The 16,146-nt window shown below is 51.0% G+C and overlaps 1 protein-coding gene across 4 annotated transcripts in view; it reads left to right on the top strand.

Moving 5' to 3' along the window:
• The window catches only part of LOC138840932 (calcium/calmodulin-dependent protein kinase kinase 2), a 37,364-nt gene that overhangs the window by 3,785 nt on the left and 17,433 nt on the right, over nucleotides 1–16,146 (top strand). For all 4 annotated transcript variants that reach the window (XM_070041370.1, XM_070041371.1, XM_070041369.1 and 1 more), the window contains exons 2-6: nucleotides 9,766–10,288; nucleotides 11,821–11,868; nucleotides 12,473–12,526; nucleotides 13,123–13,174; nucleotides 15,793–15,926. In XM_070041370.1, coding sequence (XP_069897471.1) covers nucleotides 9,833–10,288; nucleotides 11,821–11,868; nucleotides 12,473–12,526; nucleotides 13,123–13,174; nucleotides 15,793–15,926 — 744 coding nt within the window. In that variant the 5' untranslated portion in view covers nucleotides 9,766–9,832. The remainder of the gene's footprint in view (nucleotides 1–9,765; nucleotides 10,289–11,820; nucleotides 11,869–12,472; nucleotides 12,527–13,122; nucleotides 13,175–15,792; nucleotides 15,927–16,146) is intronic.

Raw genomic sequence — 16,146 nt, 5'->3', positions numbered from 1 at the left:
TTCTAGAATTACAGGTGAGTACCACCACGCCCAGTCCCGTGAGGGCTACTTCAGTCCTGTTTATTCCTTCCTCTGTCTCAGAGCCCCTCCGGGTGTAAGACGTGATTTTTTTTTTTTTTTTTTTTTTTTTGCCAGTCATGGTGCCTGAACTTTGGGCCTGGGCACTGTCCTTCAGCTCTTCAGCTCAAGGCTAGCACTCTACCACTTGAGCCCCAGCACCACTTCCAGCTTTTTCTGTTTATGTGGTGCTGAGGAATGGAACCCAGGGCCTCGTGCATGCAAGGCAAGCGCTTACCACTGAGCCACCTTCCCAGCCCCCTGTAAGACGTGATTTTGTGTCTAGTTTTCAGGGAGAAGGCAATGCAATAGAAGGTTCTCAGTTCAGCTGAGGATTTCAGACTTTTCTGCTCACCCTCACCTCTGCCCTTCCTGAGAGTCGTTTACCCCCATCCTGTGTCCAGGGCAGTTAGTATCTTGTGCTGTTCCAGGGACAGCTCACCTTCTATTTATTCTTTCCGTTTTTCTCAAGTCAGATGTAGTCAGTGTAGAACTCTGTGTGATTTTATGGATATTATGTATTTCTTTATGTTGGAGGCTTTTTTTTCTCAGTAAATAAATCTATAAAGCATAGAAAACCAGTTCTTCAGTCTTTCCCAATTACAGGCAGGGAAGCAGAGCATAGGAGAGTGAGAAAGGTAGGGGAAAGCAGGCAGTTGTGATGTTCCGTGTGACTGTGGCAGGCGCACACGCAGCGTGGAGCAAACCACCACAGCTGTGCCCGAGGTAGGCTTCGGAAACTTTTTCAGATGAAAAAAATCAAGGTGCAAGGTCTCTTGGCTCTTTATACCTTCTAGTCCTGAGCTCCAGTATGGCAAATGACTACCATTTCTTTAAGGAACAGAAGCCGCCTTCCAAAGTAACTTTCGCAGGCTGGGATATAGCTCAGTTGCAAAGCGCTTGCCTAGCAAGTGCAATGTCCAGGGTTTGATCCCCAGTACCAAAAAAAAAAAAAAAAAAAGATTAAAAAAATACAGTTAAGCCGGGAGCCAGTGGCTCACACCTGTAATCTTAGCTACTCAGGAGTCTGAGAATCACAGTTCAAAGCCAGCCCGGACAGGAAAGTCTGTAAGACTCTTTATTTCCAATAAACCACTAGAAAACCGGAAGTGGCACTGTAGCTCAAGAGGTAAAGCGCTCACCTTGAGCTGAAGAGCTGAGGGATAGCGCCCAAGCCCCACGACCAAAAAAAAAAAAAAAAAAAAAAAAAAAAAACAGTTAAAAAAAAACAAAACAAAATAACTTTCACATTGAGTTGCTTTATGAAAAACAAGGTTTTTGTTTTTCTTTCTTCCCTGATTGGATTCTGTCATCAATAACGACAAAAAGTCACCTTCACTGTGAGGTGAGTGCTGGCCGCCATCCCTGGGCTCCTTCCCTGAGCTGGTGTTGACCATTGAATGGGGCCAGTTTTTCAGTTTTACTCCTTTTTGCTATCTTTTTTTGTTTATTTTTTCCCATTGTCCTAGTACTGGGCCTTGAATTTCAGGCCAGGCCCTTAGCTTTTGTTGTTGTTGTTGTTGTACAAGGCTTGCTATTGTGGCACTTTAGGCTTTTCAGTGGTTGATTGGAGCGTTTCACAGACTTTCCTGCCTGGGCTGGCTTTGAACTGCAGTTCTCACATCTTAGCCTCCTGAGTAGCTAGGATTACAGGCGGGAGCCACTGTCATCCAGTCCCTTTTTGCTGTGTTGCCACTGAATTTTTATGTTTTCTTTTATAGCTTGGACTGGCCTAGAACTCATGATCCTCTACACTCAGCTTCTCCAGTGCTGTGATTAATGGCAGACATCACTGCATCCAGTTGAGGGTTTTGTTTGTTTTGTTTTTGTTTTGCTGGTTCTGGGCTTGAACTCAGGGCTTGGGCGCAATCCCTGGACTCCTTTTGCTCAAGACTAATACTCTACCACTTGAGCCATTTTCCACTTGTGGCTTTTTCTGTGATTAATTGCGGATAAGAATCTCACAGACTTCCCTGCCCAGGCTGGCTTAGAAGCGTGATCCTCTGATGTCAGCCTCTTGAGTAGGATTACAGGCGTGAGCCACTGGTGCCTGGCTTTCGCCCCCCCCCTTTCTTTCAGTTATGAAACTTTTTTGGGGGCTTGAATTCAGGACATAGGCACTGTCCTTGAGCTTCTTTTGCTCAAGGCTAGCACTCTACCACTTGAGCCACAGTGCCACTTCTGGCTTTTTCTGTTTATGAGAGCTTCATGAATGATGGGCAAGCACTCTACCACTAAGCCCCCTTCCCTTGTTTTGCTTTGTTGTTTTGGACTGGCTTGCATTTTCAGTGGCTGGAAGGAAGCTCAGGAGGTGGCAGAACTGGGCAGGGCAGGGCCGGCCCAGCCTTCTACTCAGCCCTGGCTTGTAACCTTAGCCCCTGTTAGGGTAGATCTGGTGGCAGGTTCTGCCCTTGGAACCGAGGGCTGCTGGGACTTGGGGGTCATTCCCAAACAGCTCCTGGGTGAGGTGTCTGGCCACTGTGGGGAAGTCCTTTGGAAGAGATGAATAGTTCGCTATTGTGTCCCCTTGGAAAAGGAGAGACGAAAAATGAGAAGATTCTCTTTGGCCCCCGCCCCCACCCCTTTCTAGAAGCTGCTGAGTGACTATTTTTATGTTGCCTCTTTTTATCCTGGTGGCTTCTTAAATAGTTGAGAGAGATGGCAGTTGCAGAGATAAAAATGCTAATTCCAACCTGGAAATGAGAGATGGATGGTCCCCTCGGAAAATGGGGCATAGGAGGAAGGCCGTGTCTGGAGTGAGTGGGAAAGGGGCATGGTGGATGGGGCCAGGCACAGGCTCTCCTAGAGAAGTTCGCTGGAGAGCCTGTGGTTACCAGGGGCAGGATGCAAGTTGGGGGCACATTGCCTTTGGGGGATTTTATTTTACCTTATTTTTTGTGCCTAGTCCTGGGGCTTGAACTCAGGGCCTGGGCAACTATCTCTGAGGTTCTTTTGTTCAAGGCTAGTATACTATCACTTAAGCCACACCTCTACTTCCAGCTTTTGGGGAGGCAGGGGCAGTAGTTTATTGGAGATAAGAGTCTTAGACTTGCCAGGTGCTGGTGGCTCACACCTGTAATCCTAGCTACTCAGGAGGCTGAGATCTGAGGATCACCATTCAAAGCCAGCCTGGGCAGGAAACTCCATGAGACTCTTATCTTCAATAAATCACTAGAAAACCGGAAGTGATGCTGTGGCTCAACCGATAGAGCACTCCCCTTGAGCTGAAGAACTGAGGGACAGTGCCCAAGCCCAGAGTTCAAGCCCCATGACCAACCCCCCCTCCAAAAAAAAAAAAGAGTCTTAGACTTTCTTATCTGGGCTGTCTTCAACCTGCAAGACTCAGATCTCTCAGCCTCCTGAGTAGCTAGGATTACAGAAGTGAGCTGCAGCAAATGGCTTCTTCAGGGCTTTTTCAAGTATATCGAGCCTGGAAGACCTCTGGTGCCCACTGGGCCTGTCTGGGTAGGAGGGACAGGGCGGGTCCTAGCACCCCCCTGCCTTTCTTCAGGAGTAGGAGAAAGGGAGCACTCTTGAAGAGTCTTAGATGAGGAGAGCCGTGGGGCCCAGCATGGATAACTGTGGGTGTCCCTGGCCCCCTGTGTGTCTGACTCGTCACGTTGCACAATGCGGGGCAGAAGTCTTTTTCTTTCCTTTACAAGTTGAAATTCTCTTTGTTCCTCTGCCTGTGTGCTTCCTCATGCAGTGGAAGATATAGAGTCAGTGATGCACGGACGGAAGGAAGGAAGGAAGGAAGGAAGGAAGGAAGAGGGTTCTTGACTCCCTTTTCAAGTCTCCCTCTGCTAAAAACAGCCCCGCCAAGCCAGGTGCTCACATACCCTCCCTCAGGGCTGGGTCCCTAGAGACCCCTGGTCATCCATGCCTGACTGCGTGGTCCTCCTGTCCTTTCCGCTGTCCATGAATGACGGCTGCCTAAGGACTTTTGAGACCCTGAATGTGGCTGGCGGTGAGACTGGGAACTCTTTGGCCTTTTAACATCCAAGGTGGCAGGGGACACTGGACTGTTCCCCTGGTCCTTGTCCCCATCCAGCCATGAGTTCCCCCAGCTTCCTTGGTGAGGGACGGTCCTCCCTGGGTCTGAGCATCTTCTGCGGCCTCTGGTGCATTGATGGGGGAGCCCTGTGCGTGTCCGCAGGCCGGTGACACAGGCCAGCAAGGAAGAGAAGTACTCGCACTCTGTTTTATTTTGTAACAGGTGCTGCACACAGGCTGGGGAAGGTGAAAGTGTGAAGTTCTCACAGTCGGGTTAAAGAGAAGGGTTTGTGAATTAAGGCCAGTAGAGGGGCTGGACTTGATACCATGAAGCCCTTGCTTGCCCTCTGTGTAGTGAGCATTTACCCTCTCACATGAGCAGTAGCGGGGCAGGTGTGGACAGGGCAGAGGCGCTCTGTCCTCCGTTTCCTCACTGGGGAAGCCAGGCAGGAGCGGGCATGAGATGCATGACAGAGGCCCTGAATGGTGACACGCAGCCAAGGCAGCTGTGGCCACAGCACAGGTGGGATTCTTGTGGCCATCGGCTCAGTGGCCCTGCCTGCCCTTCCCATTTTTGAGATTAAACGAAGAAACAAAGCAAGGCACAACCTCTTTGTGAGTGTTGGCTTCCGTGTAGCTGTTGAGTTAAAGGCTGTCTGGGTTGTCATGGGACCTGTGGCTGCCTGACAGTTGGGTCTGAATGAGAACTTTCAGGCTATACGGAGTTGACATTTGTTTATAGGGAGCTTGTGGAGAAGCCTTTCTGTCATCAGCTATATGTCACTTGTTCTGTTGTGTGTGCAACAAGATTCTTGTTCCGTAACCACAAATTGGCGTAAATAAAAGTAGAAATGTCTTGGCTTGTATTAAGAACTGCTGGAATACGTGGGCTTAAGGCCTGGCTGAATCCAGGTGCCAAATCAGTTCTCGGACCTTAGCCTCTCTTTCATGGCTGACTTCAGTCTGAGGCAAAGTTCTCCCCATCCTTGGGATACTCCAAGCATGTCTCCTCAGCGTTGTAAGCTCAGCGGAAAGAGGGCCCTGTCATTCTTCTCAGTGCCTCCTCAACCCCCCACCCCACCCGAAAGTCCCAGAATAAGACCCAGTTGACCCCTGAGGTCATGTATCTACTCGACTCATTCACTTGACCAGAGCAGTTACGGGCAGATGGCTGGGCCTGGGTCACTTGTGAGTCCCTGAGCTGGGGGACCTGCCTCTCCAGTGGAGAGATGGCTTCCCAGGCATAAACCAGGCTGCTATTCTCAGACTAAAGGAATGTAGCCTGTAGGGCAGCTAAAGAAAGCTTCTGACCTTCTGAGTTGCCCTGGGATGAGTGAAACATACAGTGACCTCCTGCTCGTGTTTACTGAGTACCAGTTTCTGGAGTTCAGCAGTAAACAACCAGTTCCAAGCCACACTCTCTGCATTGAGAGCAGTCTGTGCGGAGGCCTGTGCCTGTCTTCTCAGCTCTCCCTCCCACTCAGACAGGGATCTCAGGAAGGCAGAGTCCGGGCCTGTGTGCCCCACTCTGTTGAGGATTTTGGCCTAGCCTGGATTTTCTCCAGGATTTTCTTGCAAAGCCAGGCCAGTGGCTTTTTTTTTTTTTTTTTTTTTTTTTGTCATGGGGCTTGAACTCTGGGCCTGGGCGCTGTCCCTCAGCTCTTCAGCTCAAGGCGAGCGCTCTACCACTTGAGCCATAGCACCACTTCCATTTTCTAGTGGTTCATTGGAGATAAGGGTCTCATGGACTTTTCTGCCCTGGCTGGCTTTGAACTATGATCCTCAGATCTCAGCCTCCTGAGTAGCTAGGATGACAGTCATGAGCCACTGGTGCCTGGCAGGCCAGTGACTTTTATACCTTCCCTGAAAAGCTCATACACAGGTTGGAGCTGCAGCTGTGGGGTAGAGCAGTTGTCTAGCATGTATGAGCCCCTGGGTTTCAAGTTCAGCACCACCAAAACAAAACAAAAACTCAGACTGGCTTTAGCCATGCTTGAGATCATGTGTAACTTTGGGAAAATCAGATCTTCCTGACTTTGTTTGAATTTTTGACATGAAATGGTTGGGAAAGGTGCTCACCGAGATTTGCTCCTAGAGTACTGACTGAGGTGAGGCAGGTCATGAGACACTGGGGGCTGGTGTGGTCTGGTGAGCCAGCAAGTGTGTCTCTGACACCTGTACTTGTGGCCACAACCACGTATCAGGACAGCTGATTCTTTTAAGAGATTCTAGAAATTTGACAATACTGCAGCTATAGCACTCTACCCTCAAGCCATATCCCCAGCCTGAGGTTCTGGAACTTTTGATTTTGATCTGAAACTGGCTCTGAAGCATTGGCATCTCATTCCAATAGTTACAAGCATGGAGCGTGCCAAGAAAACATGGCAGTGGCCATGTGTCAGCCAGCAGTCCCCATTTGCAAGTTGTTTTTCCCCCTCTAGGGACTGTGATGGGGCTCTGCAGACTCCAAACCAGAGACCTCTCTTACTGTCACACAAGAGGTGGCCTTTGTCTTTGGGGACCCTTGTCCATGTCAGTATCTCCAAACTAGTGTTGAAGGAGAGAGACACTGGGTCTGGAGCAGGCCAGCCGGACCCCCTGGCACACTGCCCAGGTCCTTCTGAGACAGCCAGCTCCTGTGAAGCCCACGATGGGTGGGCGCTGTGTTAGCCTTCTGACGCCAGTGTGATGGGGTGCCACAAAGCCGGCCTTGAGCCACACCACAGCTCTTCAAGGCAGTGTCGCCAGGCCTGGGGTTTTCTGCAGGCTGTGGCCTGGCCCAGGCCCCGGCTGCTGGCATTCTGTGGCATCCTGTCCTGCAGAGGCATTAGCTACCTTTGCCACCCTGTGTCCATGCGTCCACACCTGGACCCACACCTGCTGCGTTGAGGTCATCTGTGGCTCGTTTTCTTCCACCCCTCTGCAAAGACCTGTCCCCAACAGGCCACATTCTGAAGGACTGAGAGCTAGGAGTCCATCTCAGCCTCTCTTTTTGGAGAACAGTGTTCAGCCACAGCAGGTGTGCAGGGCTGTGGGCAGGGGGGGAAGGGCGGTCCTTGAACCTGTGTTTGTCACCGGAGGCAAGAGGCTCTGCTCCCAGCTCCTGTCCCTGTTCCTTTCAGGACTACCTGGTCCCTCTGCTCTCCCACCTCTTAGTTGCCACAGGCTGTGCCTGCATCACGTTCTACCCTCCCCGTCCCCACCCCAGTACTTGCTCAGCCTTTGGTGCTCAGGCTAAACAGAACATTCTAGAACCATGGACTACAGCGGCACACACCATGATTCCAGCCCCTGGGAGGCTGAGGCAGGAGGATCAGGAGTGCCGGGCCAGCCTGGCTACACAGACTGTCCCGAACAAGAAAATTTCCCAGGGGAAGCCATCCTTACCCCATACCTTTGCCTGCCCCTGTGCGCCCATTGGTATCTTTTCCTATTTCTGGAGGCCTCCCCAGCTTGTGCTGTGGACCCACTGAGGGCCTCCTCTTAAATTCTTGTCTCCCTCAAGAGTCGAAGCCCTGGTGCCGGGAAGATGGCTCAGTGGTAGAGTGCTTGCCTTGCATGCATGAGGTCCTAGGTTCTATTCCTCAGCACCATGTAAGCAGGGGGAAAAAAAGCCCAAAGTAGCTCTGTAGCTCAAGTGGTAGAAGAGCTGAGAGACAGCACCCAGGCCCAGAGTTCAAGACCCATGACTGACCAAAAAATAAAAAAAGGGCCGAAGCCCTTCCGTCTTGGTTACCCACATATAGCAGGTCCTCTACGGTTTGTTAAAGACTGAATCCGTGATTGAATTTTCTTTAGGACTTCTTGGGCCTCAGTTTTCCTAAGCAAGAGACGTTGTTACTGGTTGAGCTTTGGGTCCGGGGAGGGCCGTTGTTGCTGGCCTGTTAGGAACTTGGGGCGGTTTGGGGCTCCTTTCATTAGCCTGAGGGTGTGGGTAAAGGACCTAGAGCAGCAGACTGCCTTGGGTTTAGGTTCTAACTTTTGTCCTCTCCTGCCCCCACCACTGGCTTCTTGCCAGGCTGTAGCCGGGTGGTAGCTCTGCCCAGGAACTCTGCCTTTGGCGGGCAGCAGGCCCAGGCTGGACATGGCCCCTGGGAAATGGCAAAGCACTTCCTGGAGGCCGGTGCCATTTGGCTTCCTGGCAGAGGAAGAACCCTGCCTTCATCCTGGCTAGGGGCTGGGTCCATCTGCTGCAGGAAGGGCTGCAGCTTCTGCTGGGTGCCCTGAGAGCGCAGACGCTTCACAGAGAAGGACCAGGGTTTAGGCACAGGGCACAGGGCCCGGATGCCTGGCATTTGGTCAAACTCAAGCAGCTCTGCAGGAAGGTCCTCTTCTTAGAGCTCTCCTAGACTTGATGCCCCACCCTTTGTCCCTCAGGCCTGACGTGGGAGGGTTGTGCAAGCAGGCGGGGATGAGCTAGTGCCTGGGCCTGAGGCTCGGCCGAGCCACAGTCCTGCTGGTCTTTTTTTTTTTTTTTTTTTTGGTGGGTTATAGGGCTTGAACTCTGGGCCTGGGCGCTGACCCTGAGCTCTTCAGCTCAAGGTGAGCCACTTGAGCCACAGCACCACTTTGATTTCTGGTAGTTAATTGGAGATAAAAGTCTCATAGCGTTTCGTGACCGGGCTGGCTTTGAACCATGGTCCTCATATCTCAGCCTCCTGAGTAGCTAGGATTACTAGTGTGAGCCACCATGCCTGCTAATCTTGCTGTTCTTATGCAAAGCTTTTGTATGGTTTTCTACTGGGGAGACTTGGTAACTCTCGTGGCCCCCCCCCCCATGATTTGGAATACTGGCCCAGACTCTTGAGGCTTGGACAGTCCAGCCCCTCCAGCGCAGTGGCCTTGACCTGGGTCTGCACCACACTCTGCCTCCTCCTTCCAGACCTTAAAGGCCAGGCTGCGTGAGAGGCGGCCAGCTCACCAAGGAGACTGATTAAAAGCAGTCTGCTGGGGTAGAAGGCTTGTGTCCTTGGCCTGGAGACAAGATCGATAAGCAATTGTTTTTCTGTTGGCAAGAAAAGATCTCTCCATCGACTTTCCCAGGCACCACCAGGCCTGGCTGTCTTTTTAGGAACTCTTATAGCCTATTCCTCCAGGAACAGTGTAGGAGAGGTGTGGGGTGTGCTTTTCTCTACACATTTGTGGGTTGGGTCACGTCGTCCTTTGTGAGGTATTTGTTTTTGCTATATAACCCAGGCTGGCCTTGAACTCATGAGCCTCCTGCCTCAATCTCTCAAGTGCTGGGACTACAGGTATTCATTGCAGTGCCTGGCTTCCGAGTAGCCTCACTGCGAGTGGTAACATGTGAGAAGTGGCTTGGTATTCAGCCGCTCTCTGAGGGAGGGAAGACTGGTTCTAAGACCTCGACTACTTACCCAAGGGAGGGTAAACTAGAAATTTTTTTTTTAGACATTGTTTTTGTTGTGTTGGGTGCTTTGTGGTACTTGGGATTAGGGGATTGAACCCAGGACCTTGCACATGCTAGGCAAGCATTCTACTGGCAGGCCTCAGTAGCAGCTTGAACAGGCCTCTCTGACCTGCCATCCTTCTATCCTCCCAAGTGTTGGGACTTCAGGTGTGTGACACCACTCTAAGCTGCAAACTCTATTTTTTTTTCTAAGGATATTGACTCAAGGCAGGAATTGGAACACAGCCTGGACTGGAGGATGGGGCTGCCTTCCGGTCCCTGCGCTCTCAGCCTCCCTCTCCCTGCAGGTGGCAGTGCTGCGGATGGAGGAGCGCTGCGGATGGTGTGCTGGTGGGTGAAGTCGGCCCTCGCATCATGTCATCATGTGTCTCTAGCCAGCCCAGCAGTGACCAGACCACCCCCCAGGATGAACTGGGGGGCAGGGGCAGCAGCAGTGAAGGCCAGAAGCCCTGTGAGGCCCTCCAGGGCCTCTCCTCCCTGAGCATCCGCTTGGGCATGGAGTCCTTCATCGTGGTTCCTGAGTGTGAGCCGGGCCGGGCTGTGGATCTCCGCCTGGCCCGGGGCCGGACCCTGGAGACTGATGGCCACGAAGTCTCCCTTAACGCGTCAGGGTCCCAGGCCCGGTTCTCAGCTCGAAAACTGTCCCTGCAGGAGCAACCCCAGGGTAGGCTGACTGCTGGCAGCCCTGATGTGAACGGTCGCTGTGCCCCCTCCCTGTCCTACTCGCCCGCCAGCTCCCCGCAGTCCTCACCACGGCTTCCCCGGCGGCCCACGGTGGAGTCTCACCACGTCTCCATCACAGGCATGCAGGTGCGTGAGCAGGCCGCTGGAAAGGGTCTCTTGGTGGGGCTGGGCTCCCCCAAAGGCCTCCGGTGTACTGAAGACCCTGCATTTCACCCAGTTACCACTGTCATCCAAAACTGCTGGTGGCTGGTGACCACACAGAACAGGTTGGGCTCCAGCAGAGACTGGCGTGTTCCTCCCCACATTGCAGACTCTGGTGCTGGCAGAACCCGTGGCTCTGTGGTCAGGTCTCCCAGGTGACCCTAACCACATCAGCAAGGTGCCACCTTTCCCCAAGGCCAGGACCCTGCCATCTACCCCTTCCCCTGTTCCATCTGCCTGCCTGCCTCCCTCTCCTTTCCTCTTTCCACCCCTTCCTCCCTTCCTCCCTTTCTCCATCTCTCCTTCCCTCTCTTTCCATCTCTCTCTCTCTCTCTCTCTCTCTCTCTCTCTGGTCATTTTCCCTTAGCTTTTTTTGCTCAAGGCTAGCACTCTATTGCTTGATACACAGTTCCACTAACAGTTTTCTGGTGGTTAATTGGAAATAAAAGTCTCATGGGCCAGGCGCTGGTGGCTCAAGCCTGCAATCCTAGCTACTCTGGAGGCTAAGATCTGAGGATCGCAGTTCAAAATCAGCCCGGGCAGGAAAGACCCGTGAGACTCTTTATCTCCAATAAATCACCAGAAAACGGAAGTGGAGATGTGGCTCAAGTGGGTAGAGCGGTAGCCTTGAGCTGAAGAACTTGAGGAACAGCGCCCAGGCTCAGAGTTCAAGCCCCACAACCGACCAAAAAAAAAAAGAGCCTCATGGACTTTGCTGCCTGGGTAGACTTCCAACAGTGATCCTCGAATCTCAGCCTCCTAAGTAACTAAGATTACAGGCAAGAGCCATGGGCCCCTGGCTTTCTTGCTCATTTTTAATTGGATTATTGGACTTATTATTATTGAATCATAAGATACTTGGGACACAGTCTTCTGTCAAGATGAATGATAGTTTCTCTCAGCCAAAGGCTTGCCTATTCCCTTGCTCTGTCTTCCTCCTTGTTTTTCTTTCCCTTTTTTTGGTGGTACTGGAGCTTTAAGCTCAGGGGCCTTGTACCTGCTAGTTCAGTGCTCTACCACAGAGCCATGCCCCAGTGCTGCAAGATTACATTTGTTTTAGCCAGTCCTAGGGCTTGAACTCAGAGCCTGGGTACTATCCCTGAGCTGCTTTTGCTCAAGGCTAGTATTCTACCACTTGAGCCACAGCTCCACTTCTGACTTTTTCTGTGTTATGTGGTACTGAGGAATTGAACCCAGGGCTTCATGCATGCTAGGCAAGCACTCTACCACTGAGCCACTTTCCCAGCACACAAGATTACATTTTGATCAAGTATGATGACAGTGGAGAGGTATGCTGTGAGGAGCCAGGGTAGTGGTTACTTGGAGAAGCTCTGGCTGGGGGAGCTCTGGGGAGACAGGAGTCTGCCTTGATTGGGCTCCTGGTTGTATGTGAGTGTTCGTTTGTACATGATTTCATTTAGCATATCTTTATTTCTCATGTTCTTCTTGCTCTTTAGGACTGTGTGCAGTTGAATCAGTACACACTGAAGGACGAGATTGGAAAGGTAAGTGTCCCTGGGGCCTGGCTCCCTGTCCATGGTGACTGGACTTGCTCACGCTGGTGGGAGGGAACCAGTGGGGCTAGGAGAAGGCAAGGCTAGGGCTGAGCTTTGTTATTAAAGCCTTTTTTAAAAAATTTATTAAACATGTTTCTGCAAAAGCTCAGAAAGCTTCCAGAGAAATCTAGTTTTACCCTGGAGATAGTTCCTATTACATTAGTGGATTTCCTGTCAAGGGACTCATTGCTAGTGAGCAGTACCATTACACCATTACACAGGCCCCAAACTCAGGCGCCAATAGAAATGTCTTTGTGGGTTGGCGGTGCCAGCGGTGAGGCGAGCCTGGGGCGACAATGGGGAGCGGTGGGGGCTGGAGCCAGATGCTGACATATGGACAGGGGGTCAAATGATGGCTTTTTCAAAAGAAGCGAGAAATACGATTTTAAATATTTGCCACTAATTCAGGCTTTGTAAAACTGCAGGTACACCAAAATACAATGACAGGGCACATTTGGCCCATAGGCTGCTGGTTTGCCAGCTCTGTTTCAGGGCCCTCATTTTGCAGACTGTAACTTCTGGATAGTATGTCATGGCCTCTCCCTTTATCCAGGGCTCCTATGGTGTGGTCAAGTTGGCTTACAATGAAAATGACAATACCTACTATGTGAGTACCCTGTCCCCTCCCCCTCCCCAGCCTTGCCAGTGCTCCACTTCCTGACAGAGCCTTGGTGGGTTGGGGGTAGGGAGCCTCCACACTGTCTCATTTCTTTCTGATGCTGTCTGCAAGGAAGCAGCACCCTGCTTTATAGATGAGGACATGCGAGGGGAAGTGGGAGGTGCAGCAGGGAGCTGTCCTTCCTCAGCCTCCATAGATCTGAGAAAAAGGCAGCAGCTGGACGAATCGCCCTTACGGCTGAGCCCTTGGAGCCGGTGCAGGTTTAAACCTTGACTCTGACATGCCAGCCATGTGAGCTTGAGCGAGTGATACTTCCTCACAAGTAAAGCTTTGATTCACAGCAGTGACAAAGGCTCACAGGTTCCTACTTGGGCCTGCAGACCAGAAACTGACCCGTCCCCAGGCACCTGCTCTCCATACAGCCTGGTAGCCACTCAGCTACTTGAGGGTGCTCACTAAAAATGTCCTAAGGTTGCCAGGGGCCTGGGAGCTGGAGTAGGCCTGGAGTGGAGGGGGCCCTCGCCTCTCCTCTTCCTGTTCCCTCCTCCTTCCTTCCTGCTGTAACAGGGATTGATCTTCTGCAGGCGATGAAGGTGCTGTCCAAAAAGAAGCTCATCCGACAGGCAGGCTTTCCACGTGAGTTTGGTGGGCTGGGCATTTTTTGGGCATTTGCCAAGGCTGGGGCAAGAGAGGGCACAGCCCGCCAAACGGGTTCCCTGCCAAGAGTTCCCTGGAAGATGCCACTGCACTTAATACCTGCCCTGAAAGACGGTGCTGGCTGTGGTTCTGTGTTTTATGTTTACTTTCTTTCTTTTTTTTGGGTCCGGTCATGGGCCTGAACTCTGGGCCTGGGCGCTGTCCCTCAGCTCTTCAGCTCAAGGCTAGCACTCTACCACTTGAGCCACAGCGCCACTTCCGTTTTTTTTTTTTTTCTTTTTTGCTTATGTGGTGCTGAGGAATTGAACCCAGGGACTCATGCATGCAAGGCAAGCACACTACCACTGAGCCACCTTCCCAGCCCCTGTTTTCATTTTTTGAGACACGGTCTCACTAAGTTACCAGAGCTGATGTCAGGTTGAGATCTCCTCTTCCCTCAGCCTCCTAAGTACTAGTATTACAAGTGGGAGCCACCAGACTCAGGTGCTGGATTCACTTTAGTTGAGGAATATTTATTAAAGCAATATAGGTATACAGGTATCAGGTCAAAAAATCAAACAGCTAACAACGCGGTCCTTCAAAAAGGGCTGCGCGTGGTGTCACCACATGCCGCAGTTCCTCTGCTAGGCACATCCTTGAGAGAACTGAAAATGCACGTCCACAGAAAAGCTGGCACGAATGTCTACCGTGGCGCTGCTCAGTAACCAGCACATGGAAACACCGACATGCCCGCTGACATGAACAATGCCGTGATCTATGTGTATCCAGTGGAATATTTCTGTCATGAAAAGGAATGTAGGTTCAAAGTGTGCTCCAACATGGGGGAATCTTTTATTTTATTTTTTGTTTGTTTGTGCCAGTCCTGGGGCTTGAACTCAGGGCCTAGGCACTGTCCCTGAGCTTCTTTTGCTCAAGGCTAGCACTCTACCACTTGAGCCACAGCACTACTTCTGGCCTTTTCTGCTTATGTGGTACTGAGAATCGAACCAGGTCTTCATGCATGCTAGGCAAGCCCTCTACCACTAAGCCACATTCCCAGCCCCTCTTACTTTTTTTTTTTTTTAATTCATTTTTACTAGGGCTTGGAAGCAGAGCCTTGTACTCTTGACTGGCTTTCCCCCCCTGCATCTAGGTTAGCATTTTGCAGTTTAATTAGAGGTAAACTTTTCTGCACAGGTTGGCTTTGAACTGCTATCTTCGCATCCTGAGTAGCTAGGATTATAAGCGGGAGCACTGATACCCAGCATTATGTCACTGATAATTGACAGCCTTCCACATTTTCTGACTTTGTCTCAGAACAAATGAGGACTGCACTTGCTCCTTCCTCCCCGGCATCTTAGCTCAGGCTGCTGTAGCACCTTAACCATGACGTGAACAACTGACCCACTGGCCCTGGGACACTGAGATGGCTGAGGGAGACCTCAATTGTCTCAGTGAATTCCTGTCCCTTGCTGAGGTTGGGGAGCAAGGAGAGTCACTGAAAAGCAGACAAGGGGAAGCATCACATTAAGTGAGGAAAGCCAGGTAAGTTCAGAAGGACAAAGGTTACATGCTTTCTCAAGTGGATTTTAGACCTAAAAAAAAAAAAAAAAAAAATATATATATATATATATATATATATATACACATACATACATACACACACATATACATATATATATTCTGACTAGAGTACAGTATATGCGTGTGTGAGATACCACGAATACAACACCTTTGGACAGTTAACATGCACTTTAACAAAAAATGAATATTAACCCAGATGCCAGTAGCTCAGGTCTGTAATCCTAGCTACTCAGGAGGCTGAGATCTGAGGTTTGTGGTTCAAAGCTTCTCTGAGCAGGAAAAGTCCATATCTAATTAACCACCAGAAAATCAGAAGTTTTGCTGTGGTTTGAGGTGGTAGAGCTCTAGCCTTGAGCAAGAAGCTCAGGGATAGGGACCAAGCCCTGAGTTCAAGCTCCACAGCTGACAGGGAAAAAAAGAATATTAGGAGTTGAAACATGTCTGGGGTGTAGGTTCTAGTGGGAGGGGCAGATGATGGACAGGAGGGTGAATATAACCAGAATCTTTTGCGTACACTTGTGAAAATGAAGCAAGGAAACTTACCAAGACTTACCAAGAGAGGGGAGGAGGGAGAATGGTGGAGGGATGACTGGTGAAGATTGAGTTGCATCGTATACACAAATGGACATGCTAAGTGAAATCCTCTTTTGCAACAAATCTAGCCTCAAAAATAAAGTCCCTGGGCTGGGAAGGTGGCTCAGTGGTAGAGGGCTTGCCTTGCATGCGTGAGGCCCTGGGTTCAATTCCTCAGCACCACATAAGCAGAAAAGGCTGGAAGTGGCATTGTGGCTCAAGTGGTAGGGCGCTAGCCTTGAGCTGAATTGCTGAGGGACAGTACCCAGGCCCAGAGTTCAGGTCCCACGACCCGCAAAAAAAAAAAAGTAAAGTTCCTGCTGTCATCAGCCACTCAGCTCACATCTTAGTGATAAAATGGGGAAACTGAGCCCCCTGCCAAATTTTCCCCTTTCATTCATCTTACCAGACAAAGGAAAATCCTTTCATTCTTACCCTGGGTCCCTTTGTATCTCCTCCAGGTCGCCCCCCACCTCGCGGTACCCGCCCAGCTCCTGGGGGCTGTGTTCAGCCCCGGGGTCCCATTGAGCAAGTGTACCAGGAAATTGCCATCCTCAAGAAGTTGGACCACCCTAATGTGGTGAAGTTGGTGGAGGTGAGCTGGGGTGTGTGCACAGGGATAGAGGGAGAGAGAAAAATGTAAAGGAGGAAGGGAAGGAGGAGGGAAAGGAAAGGAGAAAGAGGAGGGTGATGGTCCAGCCCTGGTATTGTTCGTACTGGAGGTTCATCACTAGTTTCCAGAGAGAGCCATGGCATGGCAGACAGTTGGCTGTGGGCCCATGGTCTTATCCCAGCCTCCTTCCCCTCTGTGCCAC

The sequence above is a fragment of the Dipodomys merriami genome, unplaced genomic scaffold (assembly GCF_024711535.1).
Source record: "Dipodomys merriami isolate MVZ:Mamm:240054 unplaced genomic scaffold, mDipMer1.0.p SCAF_307, whole genome shotgun sequence".
Lineage (NCBI taxonomy): Eukaryota > Metazoa > Chordata > Mammalia > Rodentia > Heteromyidae > Dipodomys > Dipodomys merriami.
This window is presented reverse-complemented; position numbering and strand designations above follow the sequence as displayed.